A 12,816-nucleotide genomic window follows, 5' to 3' on the forward strand; every position below is an offset into this window, starting at 1 on the left:
CTGTTTATCAATAATTACTGATGGGACATTAAGGTCGAGCGACCTGAAAATCTAGTGCCTTAAAAATTCAGTTGACGTAAATCGGCCAGAGATCAAGTCTAATCAGATATCCTAGCTCAATACTATGGAGAAAATTTACAATGCACGGGGAAAAGTGTGTGGTTTATCCACTTCAATTCAAACATAGAAAACGAAAATTTAACCTAACATTACATATTATAAGAAGTTGTATGAGAAAAGTCTGTAGGTCATTCACTTTAAAATTTGCGATAGTACGCGACATTTTCCCAGCCGATTTCTGAAAAAATGGTTTACGAACGTTCGATGTGAATCCGTCCACCTGAAGGCGGTGTGAAAGGCTTCTTCGCAGAAAACCATGGTAACCATTGAGGCTTCTTGCTGTTTGCTCACACGAATTTTAGTAAATACTACAAGTAAAAGACAATGTAAAATAAATTAAATTTTATTAGGTAGCAATCGTTATCTTAAAAATGAGTCGGTTGTATGATACCGTTGAACCCTCGGTAATTGACGATGAAATGCTCAGAAAGGCTGTCGAGGAACAAGGACCAAAAGAAGAAGCCGGGAAAATAGCAAAACAAGAAGGCCTGGACTATTGTGACGTTTTGAGTTTAAGACTAGACTTTAGAAGTAAGTTCATTATGTCTAAGCGTATTGTTGCTTGTCTCTATATTTTTCAAAAAACACACAAATTTTGTTTTAGATATTTTGAAAATCGATAACCTCTGGCAATTTGTGAAGCTCACTAAACTGCAGTTGGACAACAACATCATTGAGAAAATTGAGGGACTTGATGCATTGGTCAACTTAAGATGGCTGGGTAAAAAACTGCAACAATTCCTATTCCAACCATGTGATGCTTAATCTTTAATTGTTTTATAGACTTATCATTTAACAACATTGAAATTATCGAGGGTCTTGAAAAACTAACAAAGCTTGAGGACCTCACTCTTTTCAATAATCGGATAGCGCGCCTTGAAAACATGGATGCCCTTCCTTTGTTGCATGTGTTATCTGTGGGCAACAACAAGATAGACCAGCTTGAAAATGTTAGTAGTGTAATGCACATGCTCTACTTGTACCACCCTTAAACGAAAAACTTCCTGATTCTTTCCAGCTTATCTATTTGAGGAGGTTCGAGCATCTGCGAACGTTAAATTTAACCGGAAATCCAGTTTGCACTGATCCTGGTTACAAACTGTTTACTGTGGCTTATCTCTCCCACTTGGTTTATCTTGACTTCAGGCTTATTGATGAAGATACGGTATTGTGTAATTATATCTTTAAATATTTTGTGATGTGTATAATGGTATGTGGTGAATAACATATTAAGTAAAAACAAAACTGTTAAGTCTGCCTTTAGTCACGTATGTTTACAGGGCAAGTCTTCGACATCAAAGGTTTTCTTGATGCAAGTTAATCTAACTTTTTTCATTTACAGCGAAACAAAGCTCACAGTTTGTATGAAAACAAACTTGGAGAGTTAATGCACAATGAAAAACAGGCCAAAGTCGAACAAGAAAACCTGAATAAGCAAGCGGTCGAAAAACTGAAACATGCAGTATGTGTTTTAAACCTGCTTACACTCTTTAAATTTTTAATGGAAACGATTTAATTGTGTCGCAGGAAGCGTATGTTGAAAACCTGGACAGTGAATTCTTGTTTGAGGCAATGTACAAAGAGGATCCAGAAGGGAACAAGCTATCTATGCTACCTGGTTTACATGATATGCTGAAGGTATCAATAATTTGCAATAAACGAAGTTTGCAGTTTTTCAATAAACTACACAGATATATTTTTAAGCTCCACCAATTAGAGCTGCTGGCAATAAAAAAATCTCATTTGGAAAAAAACAACTATAAATCTATATTTTTACCCACTTTTCCAAAATCGGTTCTTTGGTCCAAAAATTTTATTTAAAAAATTAACCAATCAAATGTGGCAGCTTTAAAAATAATTCCAGTTGTCCAAGTCTGTCTTTACTGCACCTGCTTTGAAAACTGTTGTCAATTTGTAGGAATTTCAAGACAAGTTTGTTGAAACTTGCCACAAAATCTTTGACTATGGAATCAAAGAGTACGAAAAACGCACCTTTGAATTGACTGAATTCTATGGATGTGTCGAAGATGCCAAGACTGAAAACAAAGCAGCAGGAACAAGACATATTGATGAATTTGAACTTTACAAGAAAAAGGTATTCTATTGGCCATCTTAAACTTTTTCGATCAATTGTATTTCCTGCTAAGGCTAATATGTTGTAAAGGCATATGTTTACTATGTTGGTTGAGTGATTTGCTATTGGCAAAACAGTCAACATGTCTTTGCCTCTGCAGTTGTTTGTTGATCTTCTGTCTACAAGTGATCCCGCTTTTATTGAGGACAAGGTAATTTCAAAACAGATAACTTCTAAAAAAATGTCTGTTTCTATGAATTTCACTTTAACTTATTGTGATCCTATGGAAGAGTGTGATTCTCCATGAGGAAATCACCATCATTTTGGCGCCTGACTCGATAACCTCTAAGGTTTTATCGGTGTCCATGCTATTTTAATGTCTTGTTCCTATATTTCATTTACATTGTAGTCCACTCACAATGTAATTCTGTGAAAGACGTAATTGTTAAATTTGGTTTAAATATGCAGGTTACTGAATACCATTCCAAAGTAAATGCATTGTGGGATGTAATAATGGGGTTGGAAATGCAGCTTGTCGATCAACTTGAAGAATCAATAAAGGATTTTGAACGGAACTTGACAGATATGATGTCATCATTTGTTGAGAGTGTTCAGGGATTGTATCCTTGATTATATTACTTCAAAAATAGTTTGTTTGTTGGATGTGCCTCGATTAGGTGTTATTGTAAATATGTGTTTACAACAAAAATTAGCAGTGTTAGATAAATTACTAACTTAAAAAAATAACTTTCCTGCTATGTGCTTTGGAACAGTTTAGGTGTTTTGCTTAAATTTGCAGCTTGTTAAGCCTTGTACTTAATTTAGTTGGCATTGAATTTAGTTTTTCTTGTGTTATAATAATAAAAATAGACCTTAACATGAAAATGAACAGGATTACACAATTGCGAGACCTGGAAAACTCCCACAATGAAAAACTTTTGGAAACGTGTATGCTTGTGCTGGAAAAAGTGGTTAAGAATGAACTTGACGAAGAAATGCCAGAAGATCTCCGCATGGTTAGTTTGATTTGCTTAAAAGTTATATATGCATTGTTTTGCACGGATATGCTGCAGTTGAAACTTTTCTTTGGAAAAGGCCTTGAAAGCAGGTTGTGTATTTTTCGCATGGTTGGTGTCGTTTGCTTGAAAGGTATATTTGCATTATTTAAAAGTCTGCTTTTAAAGCACGTTAATTGTGCAGTTTTTTTGTCAACAAACGCAATACCCTATACGAAAAGTTGCTAACTTCTGAATCTTACCCAGCGCCACTAACCCGGTTCGTTTTAAACTGCTGGCGTTTATGATTCGTTGCACAGCACACAGTATGTTCAGAAGATTTAAAAAGAAACGAAAAAATATCAATTTAAAATCGAACTGAAAATAAATCTATACGTCAAAAAACGACATAAACCCGTAAAAAAAATGAAACAAGCATGAAAACATACTCTCTTCTGCAGCTCTTCGTCGACAAAGACACGATCGTAAATGCCATCGGGGCGTCCCACGACGTCCACTTGGTAAAAATCGACAACCGTGAGGACGAAATTGTGACGAGAAGTGGGGGGTGGATATCTTCTCTCATGCAAAAGATCCACACCACAGAATGCGACCGCAACCGAACGCGAGTCGTTGAAATCCTCAACTACATCGATCACATTCGAGACGAAATAGATACACTCGATATGCCCGATGCAGTCAGGGCATAAGCGGGTCACTTTGTTGCTATCGAATGTTTCGAGCGTTTCATTTTTTTACGTTTTACGATATTTTGGTGTAATAAAAGACTGAAACTGTTTTTTCGCTTGTTGGCAGAAAGTGGTGTTTTCGTTTTTAACATTTTGGTAAGGTTTTCACAATGTGTGTATTTGCAATTGAAAAATTCGTTTAAACTATAATTGCAATTTTGCATAGTTTGGATAACAGCGTCTGAAAGATTTATAAATCGTAAAAGCGCATGGTCTCTCTTCTTGATGTAGTGTTTTGAACATAATATTTACGAACTAAATTTTTCGGTGTGGTTTAGCGTCGAATTTCAGGTAAAATTGTTGAGAATCTTTTAAATGTTTCAACTTTGACGCTGTTATGAGAGGCACAAGTATACTTTGGAGCAAAGCACATTAATTGTGCAGTTTTATACCTAACATAAGAAAAAACGTGCTTATTTCTAAACCTTATTCAGCGTCATCAAACCGATTCGCTTTGAATTGCCAGCGTAAAAAAATTACATTCATTGCATCGCCACTATAATAGTTTCGGAATTTTTTTTCATGAAAAAACAAGAATTAACAATTTTAAATCTCGATTATCATGCAAACCTGTGTGGAAACCACTGCGATACCTTTTCACCCAACACGACCAACACATTTTTGACTGTTTCAAACGAAAAATATCGCCAACGATTTTCAGAAAAATATAAATCATGGAACGAATGTACAAGAATTTCCTAAAGCGCAAATGCGCCCCAAAACGCGCCGAAACAGTTTTGTTGAACTTTTGACCCCAACCAAGCCGTTTTGAGTCATTCAGTTACTACAACGTAACCACAAAATTAAGCATTTTCAGAACAATTCCAGTTGTCGTTCGTCTCTTCTGATTGATCGGATGCAGTTTGAAGGAATTCCTCAAGGCCATTGACTTTTACAACGTTATCTAAATGTCTCCTGTATTCGGACAAATCTTGCATAAAACTAGGTATTTTTGTCTTTTCGGGGTTGAAATGTGGTCTGAGCATTCCGATATCCTCGTATGAAATCTTGCCCATGGCGCTGAGCATGTGAAAATCAAGAGTTTTCCGGAGCTGAAGAAGTGGCAGCAAACCAGTCAGGTAAACCTGATCCTTACAGAAACAACCTGAAAAGAAGGCAAGTTTCTATTAGTGCTATGTGAGATAGTAAAAATGCATTTTATAACTACATAAAGTACGCCTTTGGAGAAACCGAATCCGAACATTGACAACGAATCCGAATATTGACAACGAATCCGAATATTGACAACGAATCCGAAAATTGACACCGAATTCGAATATTGACAACGAATCCGAATATTGACACCGAATCCGAATATTGACAAAGAATCCGAAAATTGACACCGAATTCGAATATTGACACCGAATCCGAATATTGACACCGAATTCGAATATTGACAACGAATCCGAATATTGACAACGATTCCGAATATCGACACCGAATCCTACGTTTATTGTGTTTTACTCAAAATTTAAGCCACGATACTTAAAATTGCGCATTGTCGTTCTGGATATAGACACGAAAATGGAAATATACGAAACAAACACTGGTAAATTTAACGCATCAAAAACGACATCAGAATGAAAAAAAAAATGTCGCTACAGCGAATTTATAAAAAACGTGTATGATTTTTTACGACCAATATGTAAATGTATGACGTCATGTATTATTGGGATTCGGTCCGAGTCCGACCGAAAATTGCGTGCAGGTATTCGGAATCGGTCGTATCCGAAGCGCTTCTGTTTTGGCACATCCCTATAGTACATCAGGTGATCGCGAAAAAAGTGCATGTTATCCTTACAACTAACCTGGTTTTGAAGTATCCGTCTGTCCGCGTTTCGTTCTGATGCAGTAATCCCACCGAACTTCAGGATCATCCACGAATTGACCAAGATTTTCAAACAATTCGCTGAACGACATTTCGGATGCTTTGCACACGGTGTAATAGAGGACAGCCGATCTCCATAGCGATGGATCTCTAGGATTGTTCATATATAATAGTTAATCAGATTTCAATTAATCTGTTCTTACGGTACAATTAATCGTTGATTCACCGACGTTAATATTTGACTTGACTTCATTAGAAGCAGATTGTACATATACATAAATTTTATGAAATAAAAAAAACTGTATTAAATTTTAGGTAATTTTTTGAGTAGTGAACTGCACACAGGGTCAATGTTTCGACCTAATAGGTCTCATCAGTGCTATAGAGTGGCTCACAACGATCTTATCAGCTTAATAGCCGAGCGAGACTTCCCCGTTTTAGTGAGTACGCCGTTTAGGTAATTTATTTAATTTGTTGCAAAATTACGAAATATTGGACAATCGATTTGCTACAAAAAAAGATTATTTTAGTAAAAACTGTAACTGAATAAGATTAGAGCTTAGTTTTCCAGATGCCCTTTCTTTTTTAGCACCAAAAATAAATAGATACCATGAAGTGAGTGGTGGGATTCAGCCGATTCGTGGGAACTGGTTCTTGGAATTTAACGACCTACGCGAACGGGTTGTTAGCAACCGTATGTGTAGGAATATGTTTCTCTTCGATCATTGTATTCCGCCGTTACTATGGCAATGCTGGTAGTGAGAGAACCGATTGCTAAAATATTCGAATCCCAACACTGTATAAAGTTCAATTTGGGACCTACTTTCTCAACAAAACGCTGTGTAAACTGGCAAGCCCCTCCTCGGTTGGGTTGGCCGGCTTCAATCCCATTTGTCGTCGAACTTTCGAGCTGTGCCAAACTTGCTGGCGGTTGTTGTGGAATCGTAAGTGGTGAGTGCCTGCAACAGTTGAGAAATAAATACACACCCATATACACCAAGAAGAAAACCTGATCAGGATTCGTGGCCAGGATATCCTGGGTTCAAAACCCGGTGTGGTCAAAAATAAAAAAATTGTGTTGGGACACGAAATAAGTGTTGTGACAACGAGTTGTGATACAATATATAACCTTAATCCATTAAAAACCTTTTCTTAAATTGTAAAACAATTTACAATGGAATACTAATAACGGATTTACTCGAAGTTCTGAGAATAAAGATACTTTCCATGTCAAAGTTTTCAGCACTTTGGGCCAATATCTTTATTCTAGGAATTTACATAGGTATATAAATCAAATCACAGACTCTACCTATTTCATGACGAAGCAATCCCTCGACCCAAAGTTTTTTCGCTGCGGTTTCCCTGATGCTGAGTGTAGGTCGGCCCCCATTAATGGTCATAGCTCCCCTAGCGATGATTTCATTGCTAATGTTGACCACGACGTCACCGGCGAAGCCTTCCTTTTCAAGGTAGCGTTTGACTGTGTTCCACACTTGAGTTCTGGTAAGGAGTTGTCCGCCTGTAGCCCACTCGAACTTTTCGTAGCTGCCATAACGGTCCAGCACCCGCTTTATGATAGCCACAGCCTTGAAAACATGACAAAATGCTGTGATTACTCTGTACATCACTACTGGGCGATTATTGGGGTATTAAATAAATCTGAGAAGGATTTTTATTAAATATTGGAATGTTAAAGTAGTACTATTGGTAATTATTTGTGACATTAAAATGTGCCAAAAGGTATTGGCTTGTGCGTAACTTTTTCAACACTAATGTGATGTCACAAGTGCTTACTTTAAAAAAACATTTCTTTGAAACCAAGGCAATGACAAACCCTACCCTTAATAACGTAGAACGGTTAAAGAAAACAAAAAAATTTCGTTTAGATTCTAATTTATTGTAATAGCCCAACGGAACCAAAGTTTTAAACTTATTTGCCACCGGCCGTTTGTTTCGTCACAAAAGCTTAAAGTCCTTAAACGTAACAATGAACAAACGTGTTTGTCAACGGATCAAATCAACCGGTGCCCTTTGTTTTCGAGAGCATTCTTTTGTTACGTTGTCGTCGCACAAGCCGCCGGTGGTTGTATAAATACTATCACTCTGAACATTACAGTGGAACGCGATGATCTTGCACAAAAATAGCTTACCTGTGGAAGGTATTTGAAAGTAGGTCTGTTGTACCTGGCGCGCACAGCTTCGCCCAAAGGATAATCGTATTTAAACTGTGGGTTGTAAGTAAAGTTCGATTTCATGAAACATTCCTTTTCCTCTTCCAGGTTGTTCGGCCGAATGCAGGCCAACAAACAAACGTGCTTCTTTGGTGTCGGTTTTTTTACCACCGCAACCGATTTTCGCGAGGTTGCTGAAGTTGTGCGACGTGCTTGTTGCTTCGAATACCTCGCCATTCTTTCTTCCATAGAAGTCATAGAACTGCATTTGCTGCAAAACCAAGTTGTTTTGAGGAAGAAGTATTGCCCATTGTCCAAATCACAATAGCTTTATGCTACGTTGTTAAGCAACTAGGAGCCAATCAGGTCACTTTTTTGAATAGACTTTAAAATGTAGACAAGCTTTTCAAAAACATATTTTTATTTATTACCTTCGATTGAGGGTTGTTTTGGTGACATTTTTTCTGCCGTTGTTGTTCGTTGCTATGGCATGCTGGGTGTATTTGGCCTTGTTGCCACGCAGCGAGAAATCTAAACTTTGCTGGGTCAGAATGACCTCGCGATTTCGAAAGTTTTGTCGTTGTCGAGCTTCCAACGTTTCATTAAGTTTCATGCTTTGGCGCGGGAGTCCAGAGCCTTTCCAAACACTGCTGGTTAGAATCTCCCAAGTTTCGCTTCGTGCTACACCTTCGGCTTCTTCCAAACCAGTCTCAAAACACACAGTAGGGTCTGGGGCCAACGTCACACCTGCCGTAGGTTTCAGTTCAAAGAACTCTTGATTTTCAAGGTTTGATTCCTTCCCTTGCTTTGGAGAAATTTGGGCGTCATTTAAAGCGGGAAATTTTTCTATCATTCGTGCCGTTAAATCGTCACTGAACTTTACGGGAGCACTGGTGGATTTCCTGAATAACGGTGGTAACGACTTTCGCCTGGGCTTGACGAATACTCTGCGTTTATTGCCAGGCATTTTTACGTCCTTTTCTCGTTGAAACGAAAGTTCTCTGTGTCGAAACGTTTGTACCATGCTGCTTACAAGACCTTCTCCCGGCCTTGGCGACTCAAACAGCGTCGGTTGGACTTCAGCGTAACCACCTAGCTGGGCCATTCATAGGCTATAACAATAACAAATCGAACCTTATGCTGAGCTTTTTCTTATGGGAGGTCAAGTAGTCTACGTTTTTCTTGCAGCAAACATAGTTATTCCTTCCACAGGCCTGGCATTGAGCTGTGTGCCGAGCAGAGAGCGGCACTCGTCTGGAAACTCTGTCAATAGCCGACCTTCAAAAGCCTTGTCAAGCGCACTAGAGCGTGAACAACTATGAATGAAAGAGCTCATCGAGCTTAGTTTTTTGGCCGCTGGCTCGTCGGGCGTTCTTGAAAGCACTTCTGGAGCTGTTACATGTGAATTAACAATTAATCTTGAAGCTTAATACAGCCAGCATGGCGCAAGGTTTGATGAAATTCATGCAAACTTACCTTACCTTTAGAAAAGTACATTGATTGAGGAAACACGTACTACACGTATCATCTTCACATTTTTAACAAGTTTTTGAACATCATGAACTCATATATCAAGCTAAAGTACCGATTTCAAATGTATACATTTCTCTGCTCTCTACAGTTTAAACATTACAACTTTTAAAGTCCATATAAACAGCCCCAAAAACAAAACTGTTCAGAACGATTGATTGACTAAAACGCTTTATTTACAACAGAGCGCTTTCTGTGATGCAACAATCGTTGCCTTGTTAGATCTTTGCGTGGCAGCAGGCGTGGAGTTTTGCGTGAAATGCCTGAAACACTTCGTTATAAAGAGCATTTGGGTTGGCGTTTGGCACCTGCTGCTGAGTGTAAAAAGGTGTAAAAACGTGAAGATGTTGAGGTGAATTAGCTTTTGTGATGTTAAACTTGTTTTTTTACGCAAATTTCATCTAAATAAACTACGCAACGATAATAATCCGGCTTCAGGCTGAAAAGATAAAATGCATGTCATTAAGGTAAAATAGTTGTCAGATATTTGGCCAGGTAGTAAATGTTTTTTTTTCAACAATATTATTCGCCCGAGAACCGAAAAAATCAAACAAGCCATGCAGCAGAGTTAGAAAAAAAAATCAACATGCCTTTAACAGGCTAGCAACAAAATGCGAAAACAATTATTTCATTGCGGTTTACGATAACTTAACATGAGGAAGTCTACGGTTTAATTAAAATACTGATCAATAATACGAATATTTTAACATAGCATAATTGAAAAAAAAGCAAATGTAGGTGGCATTGCGATTGTTCATGGTGTTTTATACAAGAAAACCCTTTCGAAGGGGGTCTTCTTCTTCAAATTCAAACTCGTGACATCCGGTTCGGTAAGCTTTGTTTTTGATTTCAATGATCACCGCATCTTTTTTGCCAACCTTAGTTGCTTTAACTGCCGATACAGATGCACTGCATATGAAAAATGCACATTTAATTGTTGATAATGTGAAATGTTTCACATTCCTGCACGGAAAGTATTTTTTTATGATACATGATACGATTTTTCGAAGTGCTTTTTTTTGGCTTGCTACAGCTTAAATTAAACAACACTAATGACGTTGTACACTCACTTGTACACTGTATGGAAAAAAAATTGCAAACAGGTTTCTATTTGTTAATTTCGAGCAATCAAGAAAATCCCCGTCTTTAACAGACGATCATTATTATTGGCTCCACATTGCTTATCATATGATTATTGTGACACGGGGCCTGACGGCACTATTGGTTGAGCTTGCTTGGCCGTAGTGTTTCCACCTTGTTTTCTCCGTAAGTTTGCACCTAGTTTGGTGCCCAACGGATGACAGTGATTGTGTAGTCACCACAAAGTGGAAGTCTTTGCTTGGCCGTTTGGTCAGCAAAGTCGTCTTATAGTCACACCTACTGCACTGATGAGACCTTTTAGGTCGAAAGCAGTGGCCATCTGTGTGCAGCTTATACACAGATCATTTTTTCATTGTAACATGGCAATATGGAATCACTGTTCATCGAATTGTTTATAGCTTAAAGGATCTAAAGGCTGTTTTTAATGCTGTAAACATTGATATGGATATTAAACGTTTCCACATAAATTCCTATGCCATCATCCGTATACACAAGGGCACATGAGAGAGAGAAGGACCGGTTCGAGAACTTCTTTTGGAAATAAAATCATAACATTTTTTGTGAAAATCAGCCTTAACTATAGAAATTCCCTAGTTAACAGTTTTTGGGCCCGTATTTTGCTATTAAGGGCCCATCTAAACTGGTATATGGACCCATTTATTGTAGGGCCTGAGAATATTCAACATAATCATTGGCAGACAGACGCCTTTTAAACAATTGTGGTTATTTCTCTCACCATTGTTTTGTCACAATGCTTCCATAATCACGTGTCTCGCCGAGTTTTAGTTTTCCGCTAAAATAGTCAAAAGCTGCTCGGCAAGTAGATCCGGAGCCGCAGAAACCGCGGTTCACCTGAAACCGACATGAATTTGTAAATCCGTAACTTGTCTCCCTTTTAAACCTTGCCTTGGAAATAAAATTGCACGAATATTTCGCTTGCATCCTCTTTGACCCTATGTAGTATATGTTTTTCTGATAACTATTTAAAACCGCGCTTTTGGCTTAGCTCCAAAAGAATCCTATTGCCAAACCGTGTTCAATAACACGTTTGTTTAAAGTAAAGGCAGCTCACTGAAAACATTAAATCCGTATTCGTTTGAGGGCAAACAAAGTTTTGTTCCTAAACTCACCATGGACTCGCCAACCACGATGAAATGAAACGAAAACGATGTATGATTTCTATCCGCAATAATGGTACCGCTGACTGGAACTTCTTTCTGTCAACAAAACAAACAATTTTACTAAAATTTGTCCTTTAAACACCGTTTCAGTTGTCAGTGTTCTAACCCAAGCTTCGATTGCTCGTTCCGTGACGTCATCACCTAATGACGTCATAGCGCTGATCTCATTTTTATCAATGTCGATTTTGAGTTCGTCCTGGTAAACCACCACGTAGTAGGCACCGCCGTACACGAGGTTGGCATTTATTTCCAAACCTGTCGATAGTTTTAAACTTCGGTCTGCAAAACAAAAGCAGCAAAAGTTTTATAGATTTTTTTTTGGAGCCCGAAATTTGAGTGAAAAATGCACCTTTTGCGTGGACGAACGAAGGCACCATGTTCAAGCGAATGTTTCCGACCTTCCCATTGGTCCATTCTGCGTAACACGTGACCAGGCCGGGAGGACATTGGACGACCAACTTTGTTTCCGGTTCAGTGCCTTTAATCAAACCGTGTTCCAGCAAGTACCTTTACAGTGTATATTGGTAAGATTAAACATCTATGTGCTTAATATAGGGTTGGCTGTATTAAGTTAAATTGTAGTTAAACAACTTAAATTGTAGTTAAACCACCTTGTAAAGCAAATAGTCGCCTCTCCGCACATCGGCAAATACATGGTAGCTGCGCAAAAGATCACACCGACGTCGGCCACTGACTGGTCGTGAGCTACTGGCATGACAACGGTCATGGATCGGTAACCACGAGGTTCCCAACATAGCTGCCTGTGATAGGAGGTAAGCTTTTTTACGCTAGCAAATGTCTTCTTCTGCAATGCACTGTGAAGATGCAGATTTCAGTCGCACAATCCACTTACTTGCGAATGAAATCCAGGTTTTTGTGTACGTATTGCTTTCTCTCCTCAAAGCAGCTTCCTTCGATTGTCGGTAGCCCTCCGGTAATGATCCGCATAGGGGAACCCCCGCAATGGTAGTCGATGGTCTTGAGGCGCATTTTCAAACGCTTGATGCGCTTCCGTTTCTTTACTTCGAATAACTACACTGACAGTTCAATCGTCAACACTTCTCATG

The 12,816-nt window shown here is 38.5% G+C and overlaps 3 protein-coding genes across 4 annotated transcripts; 1 reads left to right on the top strand and 2 right to left on the bottom strand.

The window, feature by feature from the left end:
• The first annotated feature begins 283 nt into the window (after window positions 1-283).
• Window positions 284-3,982, top strand: LOC145905893 (dynein regulatory complex subunit 3-like). 2 transcript variants are annotated; one of them, XM_082993213.1, is made up of 12 exons: window positions 284-379; window positions 471-651; window positions 725-841; window positions 904-1,070; window positions 1,139-1,285; window positions 1,463-1,582; window positions 1,648-1,758; window positions 2,039-2,215; window positions 2,355-2,405; window positions 2,663-2,814; window positions 3,087-3,210; window positions 3,651-3,982. In XM_082993213.1, the coding sequence occupies exons 1-12, from the start codon at window positions 377-379 to the stop codon at window positions 3,897-3,899; spliced, it is 1,599 nt and encodes a 532-aa protein (XP_082849339.1). In that variant the 5' UTR covers window positions 284-376; the 3' UTR covers window positions 3,900-3,982. The 2 variants fall into 2 exon arrangements, with proteins under 2 accessions (XP_082849339.1, XP_082849340.1); XM_082993214.1 differs by lacking the exon at window positions 284-379 and having other exon boundaries at window positions 404-651.
• Window positions 3,983-4,149: 167 nt separating this feature from the next.
• Window positions 4,150-9,176, bottom strand: LOC145905867 (microtubule-associated tyrosine carboxypeptidase 1-like). Its single transcript, XM_082993177.1, has 6 exons — window positions 8,369-9,176; window positions 7,917-8,208; window positions 7,076-7,352; window positions 6,590-6,725; window positions 5,747-5,916; window positions 4,150-5,043 (listed from the first exon to the last, which is right to left on the bottom strand). Exons 1-6 carry the CDS (start codon window positions 9,040-9,042, stop codon window positions 4,742-4,744), a joined length of 1,851 nt encoding a protein of 616 aa, XP_082849303.1. The 5' UTR covers window positions 9,043-9,176; the 3' UTR covers window positions 4,150-4,741.
• Window positions 9,177-10,231: 1,055 nt separating this feature from the next.
• LOC145907323 (trans-L-3-hydroxyproline dehydratase-like) lies at window positions 10,232-12,739 on the bottom strand. The gene is made up of 7 exons (XM_082994746.1): window positions 12,603-12,739; window positions 12,361-12,510; window positions 12,099-12,256; window positions 11,856-12,028; window positions 11,699-11,785; window positions 11,305-11,420; window positions 10,232-10,376 (listed from the first exon to the last, which is right to left on the bottom strand). The coding sequence occupies exons 1-7, from the start codon at window positions 12,737-12,739 to the stop codon at window positions 10,232-10,234; spliced, it is 966 nt and encodes a 321-aa protein (XP_082850872.1).
• Window positions 12,740-12,816: the final 77 nt, after the last annotated feature.

This window comes from Ascidia mentula, chromosome 6 (assembly GCF_947561715.1).
Source record: "Ascidia mentula chromosome 6, kaAscMent1.1, whole genome shotgun sequence".
NCBI classification, from domain to species: Eukaryota; Metazoa; Chordata; class Ascidiacea; order Phlebobranchia; family Ascidiidae; genus Ascidia; species Ascidia mentula.

What these genes read in the sequence shown, in the direction of transcription:
- LOC145905893 (XM_082993213.1), top strand. An exon ending in GGCTTATTGATGAAGATACG is followed by an intron (nt 1,286 to 1,462) that starts GTATTGTGTAAT and finishes TTTCATTTACAG; the next exon opens with CGAAACAAAGCTCACAGTTT. An exon ending in TCGAAAAACTGAAACATGCA is followed by an intron (nt 1,583 to 1,647) that starts GTATGTGTTTTA and finishes ATTGTGTCGCAG; the next exon opens with GAAGCGTATGTTGAAAACCT.
- LOC145905867 (XM_082993177.1), bottom strand. Translation starts at nt 9,042, where the DNA reads ATGGCCCAGCTAGGTGGTTACGCTGAAGTCCAACCGACGCTGTTTGAG. An exon ending in ATTGCTTCGTCATGAAATAG is followed by an intron (nt 6,726 to 7,075) that starts GTAGAGTCTGTG and finishes CAACTGTTGCAG; the next exon opens with GCACTCACCACTTACGATTC. An exon ending in CACAGCGTTTTGTTGAGAAA is followed by an intron (nt 5,917 to 6,589) that starts GTAGGTCCCAAA and finishes GAACAATCCTAG; the next exon opens with AGATCCATCGCTATGGAGAT.
- LOC145907323 (XM_082994746.1), bottom strand. Translation starts at nt 12,739, where the DNA reads ATGCGCCTCAAGACCATCGACTACCATTGCGGGGGTTCCCCTATGCGG. An exon ending in AACCTGGATTTCATTCGCAA is followed by an intron (nt 12,511 to 12,602) that starts GTAAGTGGATTG and finishes CTCCTATCACAG; the next exon opens with GCAGCTATGTTGGGAACCTC. An exon ending in TCGTGGTTGGCGAGTCCATG is followed by an intron (nt 11,421 to 11,698) that starts GTGAGTTTAGGA and finishes TGTCGGTTTCAG; the next exon opens with GTGAACCGCGGTTTCTGCGG.